We start from the raw sequence: 19,263 nt of genomic DNA on the forward strand, positions 1-19,263 counted from the left end.
ATTTCATAATACATTTTGCTATGTGGATGGTTTTATATGAGTAACGAGTAAGAAAATAGATTTGGATGTACCATGCTTAAGGTTCACACAAATATATAATAAATTTTTTCGTTAAGTAACGTAGAAAAGGTGTCCCACAAATGACAAAACTACACCAAACTTGGTCAAAGAAAGGTAAACGATTTTCTAATTAGGTTTTATGTTATTATACCTAGTTAAGGCTGACAATCAGGTCGAGTTAGGTCGGTTCGTGTTCAGATCGATAATAAATGGGTCAAAAATTCCTCAACCCAAACCTAACCCATATAATAAACAGGTTGAAAAACTCAACCCTGACCTGACCCATTTAATAAACGGGTTACCCATATAATTCGTTTAACCCATTTTAATTCATTATATTGAAAAGTAATTATTTTCTTAAAAAACAAAATGAGCAAGTTACTACTAAAAGTATGCATGTTTAGAGTTTCTTGGAATAATTTATGACATATTTTAGAGATATTTTACTATATTTCAACCAAATTTTAGATTTATCAATATATATTTTCGAGAATTTTCTATATGTTTAAGTTAATCAGGTCAAAGCAGATCATTTTCAGGTCGAAAATGTCAACTTGAACCTAACCCGTCTAATTAAACGGGTTAATCGTGTCAACCCATTTAATTAAATAGGTCAAAAATCCAAATCCTAACTCGCTTATTTTGAATTAGGTTCGATCAGGTTGTCGGATTGAGTAAACTTTCCCTGTAACTAGTTTTTTCTCACTAAACTGCCCCATGTCCTCGACGCAAACTAAATTAGACAATACTAAATACTATATTACTATTACATGACACAGGTGGGTTGTACTTTGTAACACACATCCTTCAACTGATTTTTTGAGGGGACATCCTTGAATTGATTTATTTAGACATCAATCTTTGTATTTTACCAAGCTTTGCACTTAACAGGAATACATTCAAAACATAGCATGTTCCAACTTCCAACTTAGAACCAACCCAAAAAGTACTCTTACTATTATTGGTCAAAAAATTCACCAACTAAATCTATTATTGGTTTAGACACATACAACTTACTATTTTTACTCCCCCTTTTTTTTCTTCAAAAACATCCTTTTCTTTTTTTAGAGAAATTGAATAAATCAACCTATTTCTAGCCTCCGATTTTCGCGCTACTCTTTGAAAATTACTCACATCCAACGGTGGAGATTTAGTCTTCAATTTGACTTGCTTAATCCTTTCCCAAAAATATATATAAAAAAATAAAAACAAGGCTCGTTTTTCCTTACCACTTACCACTATATAAACTCCCTCTTTCTCACGCCACAACCCTCATTTCTCTCTCCTCATTCTTCAATTTTTATTTTTTGCAGTTTTGTAACGTTTCATTTTTCTGCAATTTGTTTTTGTTCATCTTCTAAATTTTATTCTCTTTAAATTTGTTCAACAATGTCGACGGAAAAGGAGAGAGAGACTCAGGTTTATTTGGCAAAGCTTGCTGAACAAGCTGAACGATATGAAGGTAGGCTTTGTTTTTTTTTTCTGCGTACTTAATTTTCTGTATTTTTGAGATGAATGTTGTGTAGATCCGTTGTTTTTTTAGATCTTTTATGGTTGATCTTTGATTTTGTGTTGTTGATTTGTTTAGATGATGATGTATTATTCGATGTTTTATTACCAGGAATTGAGGTCAAGTTTAAGGTGTTGAAACGTTTTAATTGGTAATGTTTGGGGTGGATTTTGTTGTCATTACGTAGAAATCTGGAATTTTTTTTTGATTTGATAGTATGTCTTGATTTTGGGAGTAATTTTGAGAAATCAGGAAATAAATTGTGTTTTTTTTTTTTTAATTTAAATTCTGGCTTGTATCATCTGGTTATTGCTCTGCTGATTCTGTTTGTGATAAAAACCATGAGATGATCATCTTAGGGTGATCCTTTTGTCGACGGATGTTCCTATTACACTCGTAGTCCATGAAGGATGAGAAGCCACTATATGTAGCATCTACGTCGAGAATTCAAGTATACGTTATTAGTCTGATCCTTTGTGAATTTGGTTATTGCTTCAGGCGATCTTTAATATGTATTATTAATCCCTTTTTGGAGCCAGTGACGAGGATAATGGGGGTAGGGCGAGGCGAGGGGTGATTTTACATTTCAGTGTCTCAAATACAGTATAGAAATGATAATTTTCTCAGGGTATACATTGTTAATTTGTTATAGGCAACCATATCTTCAAAGAAGTACAAATTTTTTGTAAGAGTAAATGATATGACATGTATCCTGTATCCATATTGAGTAAATGCAGATTGATAGACCCAGTTTCATGCTGTAATACCTTGCATTCTCTACCCATGTTATTAGAGTCAAACTAGGTTGTATTTTGTGATTCTTGTTTTATACCCATACTTTTTTTGTGGGTGAAATATTTTTAGAAACCATGTTATATTATACTTCAATTCTTTATTAATCTCCCCATATGGCTTAGGCACACTTATTAAGGTAATAGAAAGAGTAGAATCAAATAGAAGACAGGTTGTTTCTAATATTATGTGAAAAGTATACGGTATATAGTGATCAGTAGTAGACTTCCATGCAAGAGAAATGTGGTGATTGATAAAACATGGAGGAAGTATCATAGCAATGTAATAAAAGCTTGTGGAATCCAAGTTTTTCATAGCATTGAACTTGGTTTGACTCCTAAACTTATTATATGGGTATGGCTTGCTTATTTGATTGCGACCTTTTGTTTCTTGTCCTTTTAGAAGAATCTTAGTAGTTTGTCATGTGTTTATTATTCTACAGTCGCTTGTCCTCCTCAATATGTTTTTTGCTCACATTGGTTTGAACACCAACCCCTTTTAGAATCTAAGAGGCAAAAGAAAATAGTAGATACTTAATCACCATCAGGTGCTTCATTCCTTTTATGAAATGACAATGATTTATTGCCATCCGACATTTACAGTAGACAACAAATGAATCAAATGCATATCTAATATTCTAATTTAAGAAAATAAATCTCTTCTAAGAATACTAGTTTTTGTCAATTCTATATTCCCTTTCACCATCTTGTCATCTCATGGTGCAACTTATTTGGATTGGTCCGACAATTTGGTATAATATTCCTACGTCAAAATATGCTTTATTGATGTAGTATTCGAATAATTGGTACTCGTTGCAAAGCCATAAGGAAGTAATCAACAAAATTATCAATATCATCAAAAAGTGGGAGGGAATAACTAACAAAGTGGGAGGGAATAACTAACACATGAGGAGATTATTATTAGAAGAACCACTAACAAACAAAATTCTAATTTTTATGGGAAAAACAATCAAAAATTGGGGCTTACATGGCAGCCCCTAGAAATGAGGGTTTCTGGAGGCTAGGGCTTTAGAGAGAAAGAAAGCGAATGTGCTTATATCAACTTTAGGTAGCTCTATAGTGTTTAGACTGAAATGAAAGTGGTGAAAGGGCCGTGATATTTTAGCAAGTATATATGACTCTATTAAGTCTCTAAGTGTATTATGAATTGAAAAGATTTTCCTTGCTCTCCTCCTTTTTTCTTTATGTTGCTATTATTATTCAAACAAGGATCTGGTGAATCCCATCACAGCCACCACCATCCTCACAACTTGTTTATACTATCCTTTTGCTTGCTTCTTGGATTTTTATTATAGCAAGAGTCAGAAGGGAAGTGCGGTTTTTTGTTTACTAGGTTAGTATACTTATATTTCATCTTAAAAGAACACTGATAATCAAAGGTGCTCTCCATCTAACCCTCCATAGAAGGGAAAGTGACTACAAGAAAACCTTATTGAGGGTAACTCACAGCACCCTCCCTCCCTCCCTCCTTATTGCAACCTAAACGTAATGCCTGATCAAAGGGTGCATATTACACACTTTATATAGGAAAATACAGCATCATTTGATACCCCATAGTTGAGATTTTTTATTTGATTCATTGGTAAATGTGAGTTGAATAGTTGATCTCCGATTTATTGATTTTTTTCGGTTTTTTCCATTTTCACAAATCTTTATCATTAGAGAAACTCTCGTGTGGGGTGGTTTGGTCAAGGGAATTTAACTTTTAAGTAAGGGAAAATGAGACATACCTTTGTGGGGGTTCGGTTCGGGTTTTTCACAAATCAACTTCGTCTTTCTCTTGAATGGGAAATCGAAATCTCTAATTCCCCCTTCTCCACTTTGTCATCATGTTCAAAGGACATAATCAATTCAACTATCCTCTTCCACCTTCCACCACCCATCTCCCTCCTCGTTCCCATGATAACATTTATTTTCACCCTAAAGAAGCTTCCCCTACCACCTAGGCTCATCACCACCGCCTAATGCACTAGGCAGCCTAGCCTAACTAGCTAGCTAAATCACATGGTATGCTCCATTCCACTTATGCACACATCAGACCAGCCTCATCCCCATCAAGTACCAACCCACATGACTAATAACATCACCAATACCGAGATCGAGCATCACTTTTCAGCCCCACACGCACCAATCCTACCACACTCAGAACCAGTGCAAACCCCATGTACGACAACCACTAAAAACCAACAGTCCTAAAAACCCAATCTGATGACAGTAAGGAAAGAGAGATAATGGCGGCAGCCCCACACGCACCAATCTTTCAGCATGAGTAAGACAAATTCTAAATTTTCACATTGATTAGGCTAGTGGCCCATGAGCAGTAAAGATGATGGAAGCGGCTAGTGGCAGGTGGCGTGATATGCATTTGTATATCGAAGTGATAGCATACCTAGATGAATAGAGAAACTAGGTTTTGCGTGAGGGGGTGGAAGTGTTCAGGTGGACAAGGATATAAGAGTGTGTAACCATTTGGATCCAGTTTGGCCAAGGCTTGGTTTAAACTTCTTTAGTTTGTTATTAGCCAAGTTCAATCTAAAATTTACAATTCGAATACTTAAGAAGACAAACTTCAACTCAATCGTGTTCAACTCTTCGACTGGTAAGCTCATTTATTCAAGAAAAGTAATATATATTTTTGAAATTTTCATGATAAAATTAGGTATCCTTTACCCATAATACTATTCCAATTTAGTCACATAAAGAATGTGACTATAAACATGAGCTGGTCAAGTTGATGTTAGTTGGGAGCCGTGTAGTCAAATGACTAAAATCGTTAGTATTTTAGCATTCTTATTATTGAAACATATTTCATTGATCCAAGTTCGAGTATGGCTCAAACTTGTATTGTTCTTATCAAGCGAAGCTTGAACTAGGATTTAAAGATCATGGTGAGATCGAGCTCGAACTTGGGGAAATTAAGTTAAACTGAGCTGAGCTATGTTAGTGTTAGGATCAGGTCGGCCCATGGTCAGCCTTATGGAGATGAGAGAATGATATAATGTAAAGGGGATGGGTTGTCTCCCGTCTGATAAATATCATGGGTAATTAAAGGGAGTATTTTTGTTTTTACTTTTTTTCTCTTTCTTGATTTCTTGTCCTGAACCAAGTACCTCTTTATTTTGCTATGAAATATGTTTACATATTGGTAGCCTCATGGACATCTCTACGTACTCACAGAGGACGAATATAAAGCTTTACAGTAGTTCTGTACTTCTGTATTTTTGTTTTGTCCTGTTTTAAAATCATTTATAAGGTTGCACGACAGTTGGCATTGGGATCTTTGTTGAATTTGTGTGATTGAAAACAGACATTAGTTATTAGTTGTCTTTCTTACTGCTACGCCTGTGGTACGCAGAAATGGTTGAATGCATGAAGACAGTAGCAAAACTTGATGTTGAGCTGACTGTAGAAGAGAGGAACCTCCTCTCTGTGGGTTACAAGAACGTCATTGGTGCTCGGAGAGCCTCTTGGCGTATAATGTCTTCGATTGAGCAGAAGGAAGAATCCAAAGGAAATGAGAACAATGTCAAGCTCATTAAGGGTTACCGTCAAAAGGTGGAAGATGAGCTCAGTAAAATATGCCAGGACATCTTGGCTATCATAGACGCACATCTAGTTCCTCATTCCGGCAGTGGAGAAGCCACTGTTTTCTACTACAAGATGTAAGTCATATTGTCCCTTTCAGGATACATATCAGTTTTTGCTGTTCATTGACGGTATTCATAAAAATTGCTTACAGGCTGTACACTATTACCCTTGCTTTAAATTTGTTATTCAGGATCTTGTTAAAAATGAAGTGTCTTTAAATGTGCTGATAAAATTCTTAAAGCAAATTTGATATTCATATATTGTCAGATCTCATTGTAAGTAAGATACATAATTGGGAGCCAAATTTGGCTATTTACTAGTACCACTTCACATCAGGAATGAGATAACCTGGAGAAATTTTAGTGGTTTGGTTGACATATAATTGCACAAGAAGTTGATCTTCGTGTGAAGAGTTATATACAGATGGGTTTGAGCTCGACTAGAGGTACTTGTGAGGTCTACCCTTATGTTTCCCCAAGATGGACTGGGGCATCTGTGAGGGGTCAACCCTAGTTGTAGCATTCAACTTATCTTAAAAAAGGTAAATATATGCAGTTGTTAAATGGAGGAAATTTCTTACCTAGTCCTCCTTAGCCCTTTGGTAATTGAAACTTCCCATGGGAAGTCTAAATTCATGTATTCAACCAAACAAATATTGGCATTTCCCAAGAACTATTATAACTTCCTGGAATGTTAAGTTTCTTACGTGGCTAGTGAAGTAGAAAAATAGGATGGTTTGGTTTTGGCATATAGCAGAGAATTTGTCAATACTTTCGATTAGGTGCTTATTCACTGACTGTCAATTCGCAGGAAAGGTGACTACTTCCGCTATCTTGCTGAGTTTAAGTCAGATCAGGAAAGAAAGGAAGCTGCTGAGCACTCACTGAAGGGCTATGAGGTATTTTAATTTCTCTATATACTGATTCGGCCATAGAAAAGCCAGTTGTATGAAGTTATTCATCTGTTGGTTGTTTATTAATTTGTTTACTTTCTATTTCACTTTGACAATATTTTGTTAAGGCTGCTTCTGCAACGGCAAATACAGATCTGCCTTCTACCCATCCCATTCGTCTTGGTCTTGCTCTGAACTTCTCTGTCTTCTACTATGAGATTATGAACTCTCCTGAAAGGTCACTATACCAAATTCCAGCTTCTTACCTGCTGAATACCTTAGAAATTGCTCATACTCAACTTTTGACTGAACTGATACTTTGCAGGGCGTGCCATTTGGCCAAGCAAGCATTCGATGAAGCCATTGCAGAATTGGACACGTTGAGTGAGGAGTCATACAAGGATAGCACCCTAATTATGCAACTATTGAGAGACAATCTCACTCTGTGGACCTCTGATTTGCCTGAAGATGGAGGTATATGCCCTAACATAGCTACTAATAATGGCCAAGCAATGTTGTGAGTTGAAAGACTCTTGGCATTTAAGCTGAATGCTAAATGTGGATCCCTTTGCACAGATCGTGAGAACTTATGAGCAAGGGTCCACCATATCACATCTGTAGTATTGCACTTTAGCTAATATTACATCTTTTGAATGCAATTAATAATAATTTCTTTATATATGACTGGATGATATACACATTTTGTTGCAATAAATGCTATCGTGTAGGTGAGGAGAATCCCAAGACCGAGGAAACGAAACCCGCCGAGGCAGAAGTAAGTTGTTGAAATTTGGTGGTCTTTTAATTTGTTTGTAATGAAGTTACTAGTTATTAGACTCAGGCTATGCCCCGGGTAGGGAAAATTTTCATTTATTAATAACGTACTTTAAATGATAGCACTAAATTTCGCTTGGTCTAGTGGTTAAGACTTTGATATATGAACTTGAAATCACGGGTCAAAGCCTATACTATGTAATTTCTAATTTTTTTATTGTACATGAAGTAAAATGCCCTTAGGAAGAGCACCATGTGGTACCGTTCCTTGTTTAGGAACGCCTTATAATAGATATATATATATATTTGCTTTTCTGTTAATGTTTTCGTCATATTTTCACTCTCTTTCAGGGGCAACAGTAACGTCTTGATCCAACCTTCCAATTGGCAAGTAATTGTTGTACCAAGGATGCTTAAATTATTGCTGCAGAATTTTGTGCTATATTAGCTTGGAGAGTTTCGGTCAAATGCTCTCTTATCTGCTTCTATCTTAGATTGTTGTTTGAACTTTCTTTTGATTTCGCTGTAGAATCCAAACAGTATTATTTTTGTTACATATTTGCAATTGTAAGCTCTTTTATATTGCAATTGCAATGTTGCTTTTTTCTTTTCACAAAAATTTCAATTGCCCTGATCTCTGATTTTCATGTTCCTTGGAGTGGGTCATATTTAAGAGCTGCGAATTTGCGCGCCGTGAAAGTTGGGATTTGAACCCAAAACTTGCATTTCTGAAACGGGCATGTTTAGGCTCTAGCAACACGAAATTTCGTTTATCCCAAGTCCAACTATGTAATCTAGGAGATTTGGTTTATCTAATGGGTCATGCAATTAGTCCAAAATATTGATTATACAATATTGATTATACAATTACTGTGCTATATGACCAATTCGATAAAAGCTGGGTCATGCAAGTAATAGCTGTATGCTTAAATATTAATTAGTAATACTGTGTTATATTACCAGTTCAATAAACGCTGAAAAAAAGTAGACATGGGATACATATATAGAATGTATTTTTCATCCAAATAAGGAGGTTTATTAAGTAACTAAACTGCTGCTACAACTTATCTCAACCCAAGAATAAACGTGGATACATCATACATGTGATGCAAGTATGCTCATAATATGCAAAAAAACCTTATTTTGAGTGCTACTAGTTACTGGCTAACAAGTCGATCTTGAATAAGTGACGACTACACTTTCACTTCCTCGCCTTGCCAGCAGCCCACCACCCATGTCCTTATAACCGTACCCGTTATGTCCCTTATAAGTGGTAACCGTGTGGAACTTCTTGCGAAGTGACTTACTGAGGCGTCATTTGACCCTATTTATCTAGTTTATTATCATAATCGTCATTATTGTCGGAACCTATATCCAAGTTAATTACGTGAAACTAGTTTTGTTTCTCCTTGCATCCGAACGCCTATATCCAAGACTACACTTGGAACCACCGATAAACACACTCTCATTCGGTCATAAAATCAAAGACTCTAGCGAGTCTGGAAATGGGTGTTGAAATCCAAATTAAAACTCCACTCAAGACTCTATTGTTGTTGAATATCACGTGCGCATGCAACCACTTTTCTTTAACCAAATCAAATCATGCCATCTATAAGTTAATTACTAAATTATGTAATTGCTAAGTCAGCATAGGTTGTTAGTTTGTTAGACTTGCTGTTAATATCATTGTATATATAGCGATGTATTAGGACAAGTTCAACATCTTTTTCTCCTACATAATAAACACATATTCATTTTCTCCCTACAATATAACATTGATGAATTCTTTAGCTCAATTTGTTCTATGGTATCAAAGCTGAATCTCACTTTTGAGATTGAGGTTTTCGCTTAATTACAATCGCATTGTTTTGAATCGATTGCAATTACTGAAAGTTTCTTTGCGATTTAATCGAAATTGTAAATTGTAATTGCTTGATTAAATTTCTAGAGAATCATTAATGGTAATTACTGAAATTTGTTCGCGAATCATATTGAAATTGTGAATCACAGTTTCTTGATTGAAATTTTTGGAGAATTAAGTCATTTTTGAGGTTCTATCAATGCAAAAAATGTTCATAATGCGAACAATGGAGGTAATAATATAGGTAATCTAGATCCTCTTTTCATTACAAATTCAGATAATCCTACTGCATCATTAGTTTGCGCAACTTTTAGTGGCACAAATTTCATTCGATGAAGTAAGAATATTAGGAGAGCTCTTGTAGCTAAAAATAAAGAAGGATTCATTACTGGAATTGTGCCAGTGCTTGATGTAACAAGTGGAGATTATGCTAGGTGGATTAGAGCAGATTATATGGTTATGAGTTGGATTTTAAGTTCAACGAGTTCAAATGTTGCTGATGGTTACATATGTATTTACTTCTGCTGAATTGTGGAGTGAATTGAGTGAGAGATTTGGACAATCTAATGGTCCATTGATCTATCAATTGAAGAAGGAAATTGATGGATTAAGGCAAGAAAATCTGACGATAATTGTCTACTATGAGAAGATCAAGAAACTTTGGGATGAATTAAAGTCATTAAGATCTTTTCCAGTATGTAGTTGTGGTATCTTGAACTAATGTACTTGCCAATTTCTGAAGAAACTACCAGATCTTGAAGCTGAAGACAACTAATGCAATTCTTGCTAGGTTTGAACAGTGGCTTTGATAGTACCATAACTAACATCTTGTCCATCGAACTTTTGCCAACAATAAATAGAGCCTTTTCTATTGATCAACACATTGAGAAACGGAAGGAAATTGCTGGTAATTTGGATATATCTGAGAGATGTGCTATGGCTGCTCAGAGGTATTCTCAAACTGGAAGAGGACAAGGTATGTTTGGTTATGGACAGAAGTTTCAAGGAAAGCGTGATTGGAAGAAAGAGAAATAAGATAAAAAAAAGGTGAACGTTGCAAAGCTAAAGGTCATACTGCTGATCAATGCTGCAAGTTGATAGGGTATCCGAAGTGGTATAATGTAGTTAAGTCTGCTAAAAACACCATTGGACCTGGCTATAATGGAGGGAAGAAATTTGCTGAAAATGTGCATATATCTCAAGAGAATGAGCATATTCATCAAGCTGATACTCCTCAGGATTTTGTTTAAGAATTAGATAGTCAATCTAGAAAGTCTAGCAGTTCAATTGATCAAGAAATTCTGACTTCCATGTGTCAAGAAGTCATGAAAGCAATGACAGGCAAGCAATCTTGCATACAATAACGCTTCATTTGCTAGTTTTGCAGGTACTCTTCTTTCTAAATCTAATGTTTCATCACATGATTTTTCTTGCACTTGAATTGTTGATTATGGTGCATGTGACGATATGGTCTATGATGAAAGAATTCTAGTTAATAAAAGAAGATTACAGAAGGAAATTAGAGTTGGATTGCCTGATGGAACATTTAGATGTGTAATACTGATTGGCAATGTCATATTGAGACAAAACATGGTGATTGATGATGTTTTGTGTAAAGAGCCTAGGCACTAGTATTCTACTTTACTACATCATGTGAGCTGCACATGTTATATTGCTTAGGTGTTTAGTCACGTTTTGTCTTTATTTGTAATCTTTCTAGGGATTGCTTCCCCTAGTTGTTTCTCCACTATATAAGGAGAACTAGGTTGCTTGTAATAGATAGAACAACATAATATAATACACAAAAAAAGGTTGTGCCGTCATTCAAGGCCACCAACCTAAAAATCCTATCTTGCTCACTGCCATTAACTGTCAGCAGCATTCATCCTCTCTCATCAAATTTCTCTTCATGGTATCAGAGCTGAGAGGTAAATGACGAATCTGTTTAAGTTATTTTCTTGTGCATTGCAAGATAGTATAAAGTTTGTATCTTTGAATGTCTATTGAAGAAAAGCATCTGTAGACATCTGTAGTTCTTCAAAGCTTAAAACTTTGCTCACTAAAAAAAAAAAAACTTTAAAGTCTAAGTTATGGCTGGAGGTGACAACAGCAAAACCACTATAGAATGTAGTAGTCCTCTGTATCTACATCCTTCAGATGGTCCTAACACTTTAAAAGTCGAACCACAGCTCACTGGAATTGTAGACTACATACCATGGAAGAGGCCCATGGAAATCTCTCTTGCAACCAAGAGAAAACTTGGTTTTGTCACTGGTGCTTTGACAAAATCAAGTACTGATCCTGTGTTGAAGGAAGCCTAGGAAGCCTGTAATAATATGGTGACAGCTTGGTTGCTTAACAACATGAGTGAATCCATAAAAAGATCAGTCATGTATATTAAGTCGTCTAAGGAAATCTGGATGAGCTTAAGAAACAGGTTCACTGTGAGCAATGGCAATAGAAAATATAGGTTGAACAAGAGCACCTATGAAGTAAAACAAAATGAAAGATCTGTGTCAGATTACTACACAGACTTGAGAGTTCTCTGGGAAGAAATTGAGTCCATGAATGATTATCCTCCTATTACAAATGTTAACTATGAAATTACTGCTTACATAGAAGCAATAGACCAACAAAAAGAAGAACAGAAGTTGTTTCAGTTTCTCAATGGGCTGGACTCAGGCTATGGAGCTCTAAGGAGTCAGATCTTGCTCATGAGTACTCTTCCAACTGTAGAGACAGTTGTTTCAATGGTCCAGCAGGAGGAGTCTCAAAATGAAGTCTTGGGAAAAGAAAAGGAGGAGAGTGCTGGCATAGCTCTCTACAGCAAAAATGAAAACACATCTTTTTGCACAGTGTGCAAGAAAACTAACCACACAGCTGATATGTGTTGGTTTAAGATAGGTTTTCCATCTGGAAACAGCAAAAACAAGCAGAAAAAGAGCTTTGAAAATGCTCAGGAGAAGGGAGTTTATCATGGAAAAGGAAGAGGTCAAGGAAACTATGGAGGACCCAATGCAAAGAAGAAGGGTGGTTACAATGCTCAGCTGAATGTTGGAAGCACTGAGCTTGCTGCTGCTATTGCTCAACAGCTTCAGAGTATGTTGAAACTGAGTGGAAGTTCAAGCAATGCAGCTGCAAAACAAAATGATGACACTGATGAAGAACTTGAGAACCACTTTGCAGGTACGATATGTTGTCACTATGTTAGCAATACAGAAAGTGCCTGGATCATAGATTCAGGTGCTTCTGATCATATGATAGCCAGTCTGGAGAAGCTTCACAATGTGAGGCAATTGTCACATGAACCCAAAATAAATCTACCCAATGGAGGAACAACCTATGTAACTCATGTTGGCAATGTTCATCTCTCAAATGGAATTGAGCTGAGAGAAGTTTTGTTTGTCCCTGATTTTAAACAAAACTTATTGTCTGTTCAAAAACTTTGTGAAAATGATAATTGCTCAGTAATTTTTTACAAAGATTACTGTGTCTTGCAGGATTGCATCACACAGAAAACTAAAGACATAGGGACTGCCACTGGTGGGCTTTACCATCTTCAAAACCAGCCTCTTTCAAGTTAAGATTCAAGATCCTTTTTCAGCTCAAACACAACCCAAGAAAAGAAGCCTAAAGTGTTCAAGAAATCTAAGGCAAATGTTAGCCAAATTCCTAAAACAAGTGTTAGTAACACTGTGAAAAGAGAACAAAATGTAGTTGATTGTTCTGAAAAAATTGCTCTTGTTAATGACAATTCTTGTAATACTTTGTTATCTTACAATGCAAAGTGTTCTGATTACTCTATGTGGCATGTTAGACTTGGACATGCATCTTTAGGCAAGCTTAAGCATATTACATGTTTAAAAAATCACATCAAACAACATAACTCTCATATTTGTCTTTCATGTCCCATGGCAAAACTTACAAAATCTCCCTTCTCTTCCAGTGAAACCACAGTGGCAGGCCCTTTTGACCTTATCATATTGATATATAGGGTCCTTACAAAGTTGCCTACAAACAAAAATACAGATTCTTCTTAACTGTTGTTGATGACTAACAACTTGGGTTCATCTTCTTAAAAATAAATCTGACTCATTTGCAACTATCAAAGATTTTTGTACATATGCAAAGAATCAATTTGATAGGAATGTTAAAATCATCAGGTCTGATAATGCTCTTGAATTTAAAGATCAAGACTGTATTTGCTTTGTTCACTGAAAAGGGTATTGTTCATCAGACTAGTTATGTTGACAGACCACAGCAAAATGGAGTGGTAGAAAGAAAGCATAGGCATCTACTTGAAATTAGTAGAGCTCTGAGGTTTGGTGCTGGATTGAGCTTGTCATATTGGGGTGATTGTGTCCTTGCAGCTGCCTATATTATAAATAGGTTACCATCTCCTGTAATCAAACACAAGACTCCTTATGAAATGATGTATGCCAAGCTACCTGACTATAATCATCTTAAGTGCTTTGGTTGTCTTGCCATGGCCTACAATCCAAATAGAATAAAAGATAAGTTTAAGACAAGGGTTGTTCCTTGCCTGTTTTTGGGATATCCCAAAACCCAAAAAGGTTACAAGCTTCAAAACCTTCTCACAAAACCACATTTTGTCTCTAGAGTTGTTCAGTTTTATGAACATATCTATCCCATGCTTAAAACTCAAACACATAACTTTATGACTCCTGTTCCCATCTAGCTTCCCTCACAAAATTCTCCTGTAGATATCTCTGATGAATCTACATTGACTACACTTAATAACAGTGTGGAACCGGCCAGTTCTTGCTCAACCTGAAAACCAACCTATACCTACACCAACACCTAGTCCTGAAGCTTCACCTGTTCAAACTTCACCTGAACCAGTGCCCTTGAGAAATCTACTAGAGTATCAAGGCCACCTGGGTGGTTAGATGACTTTGTTACTTCAACTCATACAAACAACAATCAACCAGGAGTGGTTTTGCCCTCTGTGACAACCAATGCAACGGAGCATTTTGTCAACATGGTGATGGAAGTGTTGAAAGGAAGAAGGCAAGGCTAGTAATTCAGGGATGTAATCAGAAGAAAGGGATTGAATATACTCACACATATGCTCCTGTGGCTAAAATGAGTACCATCAGGGCGTTGCTAGCTGTTGCTGCCATGAACAAATGGTATACATGTCAGATGGATGTGCAAAATGCCTTTTTGCATGGTGATTTGCAAGAAGAGATCTACATGAAGATTCCATTAGGCTATCATGAAGCTATCCCTTATACAAATGAGAGGGATTTTGGAACACCAGTGTGCAAACTAAAGAAAGCCTTGTATGGCCTGAAACAAGCCCCTAGACAGTGGTTTGCCAAACTGTCAAGTGCCTTGTTCTCATTTGGTTTTGTTCAATCACATGCAGATCACTCTCTGTTTATTAAGGAGAAGGGTGATTCTTTCACTGCTATATTGATATATGTTGATGATCTACTCATCAGAGGCAATTGCAACCAAGCTATCTCTACTCTAAAACATCTCTTAAGCACTTAGTTTCACATGAAGGACTTAGGAGACTTGAGTTACTTCTTGGGAATGCAATTCATCACATCTTCACAAGGCATATTTGTATCTCAAAGAAAGTATGCTCTAGATATTCTGAGGGAGTATGGTGTTGACAAGCAGAAGCCACTCAAACTTCCCTTGGATGCTCATCTCAAACTTGAACCTCACAAAGGAACACCTCTTCCTAACCCTGAATCCTATAGGAGGCTCATAGGTCAATTGATCTATCTCACTATCTCTAGACCTGACATTGCATTCTCTGTACAACTCCTCAGTCAATTTATGCAAGCTCCTACTTCTACTCATATGCAAGCAGCAAGAAGGGTCCTAAGATATCTCAAACTGGCTCCTGAACAAGGTATCCTGCTTGCCAACAATACTGCAGCTACTCTTACTGCTTACTGTGACTCTAATTGGGCTTCATGTCCATACTCTAGAAGGTCTACCATTGGGTATTGTGTCCTTTTAGGCTCTTCTCCTATTTCTTGGAAGAGCAAGAAACAGACCTATGCTTTGTAATAGAGATTTGTAATTTGTAAAGGGAAGGGGGGCATAATAGTCAGTTCAGAAAAGGACACCATATATTCCCCCTTCCCTTATGTAATAGAGATACTTACATGTCACTAATAAAGCATGTGCAAATGTACCTCGTTATACCTCATATGTACCGACTTTTATCGTGAAAATGATTTTTGCATCATCCTATTATTATTATTATTATTGTTATTATTATTATTATTATTATTATTATTATTATCATATACACACACGCTACGTTTAGGGGATAGCTTAGTTGGTTCCACGAGATCATGGGATAGACTCTTACCACTTGTTGTTTGTGGCTCCCTTGTAACTACCCAAAAACATATTGGTGAAAGAGAGCTCAAAAAACATGCACACTACTCTTATTAATACATAATTCTTCTTCACTTTTATTATAGTTTATGTTTAGTATTATTGCACTGGTGCAATGCAAGGTCTGAAATCTATTTTTATCATAGTAACAAAATCAATCTTTATTACTCCAAAATTATAAGCACATTTAATTGCGATACAATGTTAATGTTCCGCATGTAGTGTGGACTGAAAATTTTCCACAATCCTTCATTGCTTTGGGGGAAATTGATTTAACTTAATAATAATGCTTGACTAACATTCACTCAAAAGAAAAATACTAATAAAAATATTGGAGAAATGACAAAAATAAGAAATTTCTTAGATATTTTTCACTTATGTATCATGTAGAACTACTATCCTTAGTAATTTTGAACTATCACCATCCGCTACAATAGTAATAAATTTGAATTTAATAACTTACCATCAAACTTTACTAAAATAATCGACATAACTTAAGAGATGTTTTCTAGGGGCTTAGTAGCCTTCGTGTATGTTTTTTTGAGAATTATTAATAAAATTTAGCCTTTTCTAGAAAATAATAGAGAAAAAATTATAAAGTTAATCTGTAAAATTAATATTGTTATCTCATAAAATAGTATTCTCCCCATTTCTTTGAATTCTTTACGTTTGGAATCTGGGGTACAAGGAGAGAGAATTTTTAACATGAAATATCTCTATGATATGTATAAAAAAATATAGTCATATGGAATCTTGTTAGAATCGTCTCGATATAAAGTCTTTTTACATCTACTTTGATTTTTTTTAAAAGCATAGCAGTAGATATTGATATTTTAACATGTGCATAGGAAATTGCGAAAGTTAAACTGTATAGAACTCAAAGGAACAGATGGAGTAATATATATGAACTATTTAGAACCTGTGCAATAGTAACATCCTCAATTTTTTAACAAACATTTTTAATTTCTAAACACGATTTTGACCCCTAAATTTAGTGTCGGGGCAAACATCCACAATAGATCAAATATGCGCGACACTTATTCAGGAAAATATCATACATTAAGTGATGGAGTTATTATATATTTAATAAATGACATAAAACTACCTTATTAAAATAATCAAAAATATCATTGATGCCAACAAAAATCAAAGAGAAAAATAAATAAAGAGTTTTGCTATTCATAGTCCTTAAGGCTATACATAAAAATTATAAAATGAGGATAATAAATGTGAGGTACACGTTAAAAATTGAAATACATTTATTATATGAAAAGATTCCATTGCAAAGACAAAATATTATCATATAATAAAGGTGTATTTCATTTTTAATGGAATATTTTCATACCCCCTCCGTTTCCTTTTGTTTGTTACACTTAAAATCTTGATACTATTCATAGATGAGAGGATCTTTTAAATTAATTACTTTTAATATATAAAATGTAATATAGTCATATGAGGTCTTGTTTTATTCGTTTCAATGAGTACGTTATTAATATCCAATCATTATTATTTTTACATATATATAACAAAAGATATTTAAGGTCAAATAAGTACATTAGCAAATGTGCAAGTCAAAGCGTAACAAATAAAAGGGAATAAAGGGAGTATAATAAATGTATATTTTTATTTTTTAATACATTTGCTAACTCTTATGCATAACCCTAAAGGTTATGAATATCAAAACCCTGGAAAATGCTAACCGTAGCCCTAAGGGCTATGTTTAATGTACTAAAAACAAAAATAAAAATTTAATTCAAGCATTAATTACATTGTTACATGTGTGATTTTTGCTTACGTTCACAAATAATTACCCAATGTAGATGGATTTTGTCTTTTCAATGGAATCTTTTCAATCTTTTCTCTAGTGTGAAGGAGGCCTCTTTGGTGAAACAAAGGACCTGGAAAAGATTAGCCTGTGGGCCCATGATTGACAAAGGGGGGAGTCAGAAAATGGATATGGATCCAAAATTTATGATTAACAAAAGGCCCCAGAAGATTCTTCCATTGCAGGTAACTTGATTGATGATGCTACAATGAAGCGCCCCAAGGTAAGTGTGTCTCATGATGTTGTCCATGCTGATTTGGTGGAGGTTGGTGATGACCAACGTCCGTCATTATGAATGTTTTGTGCTGAAACTGTCAAGGGATGGACAACCCTTCGTCAGTTCGTCAGCTCCGGAAGTGGAGTATTTCTTATGCCCCCGACATCTTGCTTTTGTCGGAAACTATGATTAATAAAACTGATGCTGAAAATTTGAAGAATCGTTTGGGTTTTTCGAATGCTTTTGGTGTGTCTAGTAGAGGTAGAGCTGGTGGTTTGTGTGTGTTTTGGAAAGAGGAAGTTCTGTTTTCTCTTATTTCATTTTCTCATCATATTTGTGGTGATGTCGATGATGGTGTTAAAAAGTGGAGATTTGTGGGAATTTATGGGTGGGCGAAGGAGGAAGAGAAACATCATACTTGGGCTCTTATGCGCCATCTTTGTGGGGAATCGAGCCGTCCTATCCTGTTAGGAGGCGATTTTAATGAGATTCTAAGGTGGAGTTGATCGAGTTCGACGTGAAATGGAAAATTTTCGGGATACTATGAATGATTTGTCTCTTCGGGATCTTGGTTACAATGGCTTGTGGTATACTTGGGAACGTGGAAATTCTCCATCCACGTGCATCCGTGAAAGGATTGATCGATCTGTGTGCTCAGCTTCTTGGTCAAACTTGTATCCCCATCACATGGTGGACCATTCTATTTGCTACAAATCGGACCATCTGGCCATTTGCCTTCAGCCCAGTTCCTATCGAAGATCCACTGGAAATCATCGAAGGTTTTTCTTCGAAACTAGCTGGCTTCTTAACCCAACTTGTGAAGATGCTGTTCGTGATGCTTGGGCAGATTCTGTGGGAGATTCTATCCCGGGCCGGTTGGTTTTTATGGCCCAAAAGCTGAAGATTTTGGGGGGCCGAAAATGTGGGTAACATTGGGAGATTAATCACGCGTGCGGAAAAGGATTTAAAGAAAATTCAGCAGCAACCCATTTCATCCGAAAGTTGTAATGCTCGCATATCACTTGAGAAAAACTTGATGATCTCAATGCCAAACATGAAGCCCACTGGTTTTGCGATCTCGAGTTTCAAAGATTAGAGATGGAGACCGCAACACGAAGTATTTTCATCATAAAGCCTCGCAAAGGAAAAACGAAATTATGTAAAAGGTTTATTTGATTCTTGTGGGACTTGGTGTGAAGAAGTTGATGATTTTGAAAGAATTTTTACTGATTATTTCTCGTCTATTTTCACTTCTACTAACCCTTCAGATATGCAGCTTAATGATGTTCTTTGTTCTGTTGATCCTGTGGTCTCGGAGGATTGTAATCAATGGCTTC

At 35.8% G+C, this 19,263-nt stretch overlaps 3 protein-coding genes across 3 annotated transcripts; all 3 read left to right on the top strand.

The window, feature by feature from the left end:
- Positions 1–1,299: 1,299 nt before the first annotated feature.
- LOC104895805 (14-3-3-like protein GF14 iota) lies at positions 1,300–8,270 on the top strand. The gene is made up of 7 exons (XM_010682414.4): positions 1,300–1,522; positions 5,738–6,044; positions 6,781–6,868; positions 6,991–7,100; positions 7,188–7,336; positions 7,591–7,637; positions 7,988–8,270. Exons 1-7 carry the CDS (start codon positions 1,450–1,452, stop codon positions 7,997–7,999), a joined length of 786 nt encoding a protein of 261 aa, XP_010680716.1. The 5' UTR covers positions 1,300–1,449; the 3' UTR covers positions 8,000–8,270.
- A 6,753-nt stretch (positions 8,271–15,023) lies between these two features.
- Positions 15,024–15,548, top strand: LOC109135163 (uncharacterized mitochondrial protein AtMg00810-like). Its single transcript, XM_019249866.2, has one exon. The coding sequence runs from the start codon at positions 15,024–15,026 to the stop codon at positions 15,546–15,548; it is 525 nt and encodes a 174-aa protein (XP_019105411.2).
- Positions 15,549–18,448: 2,900 nt separating this feature from the next.
- Positions 18,449–18,856, top strand: LOC104895919 (uncharacterized). Its single transcript, XM_010682565.2, has one exon. The coding sequence runs from the start codon at positions 18,449–18,451 to the stop codon at positions 18,854–18,856; it is 408 nt and encodes a 135-aa protein (XP_010680867.2).
- The last annotated feature ends 407 nt before the right edge of the window (positions 18,857–19,263 follow it).

Source organism: Beta vulgaris, chromosome 6 (assembly GCF_026745355.1).
Source record: "Beta vulgaris subsp. vulgaris cultivar EL10 chromosome 6, EL10.2, whole genome shotgun sequence".
Lineage (NCBI taxonomy): Eukaryota > Viridiplantae > Streptophyta > Magnoliopsida > Caryophyllales > Amaranthaceae > Beta > Beta vulgaris.

Excerpts from the sequence above, each read along its gene's own strand:
- LOC104895805 (XM_010682414.4), top strand. The coding sequence starts at position 1,450 with ATGTCGACGGAAAAGGAGAGAGAGACTCAGGTTTATTTGGCAAAGCTT. Across the intron at positions 6,045-6,780 it reads ACTGTTTTCTACTACAAGAT|GAAAGGTGACTACTTCCGCT; the intron begins GTAAGTCATATT and ends GTCAATTCGCAG. Across the intron at positions 6,869-6,990 it reads ACTCACTGAAGGGCTATGAG|GCTGCTTCTGCAACGGCAAA; the intron begins GTATTTTAATTT and ends TATTTTGTTAAG.
- LOC109135163 (XM_019249866.2), top strand. The coding sequence starts at position 15,024 with ATGAAGGACTTAGGAGACTTGAGTTACTTCTTGGGAATGCAATTCATC.
- LOC104895919 (XM_010682565.2), top strand. The coding sequence starts at position 18,449 with ATGGAAAATTTTCGGGATACTATGAATGATTTGTCTCTTCGGGATCTT.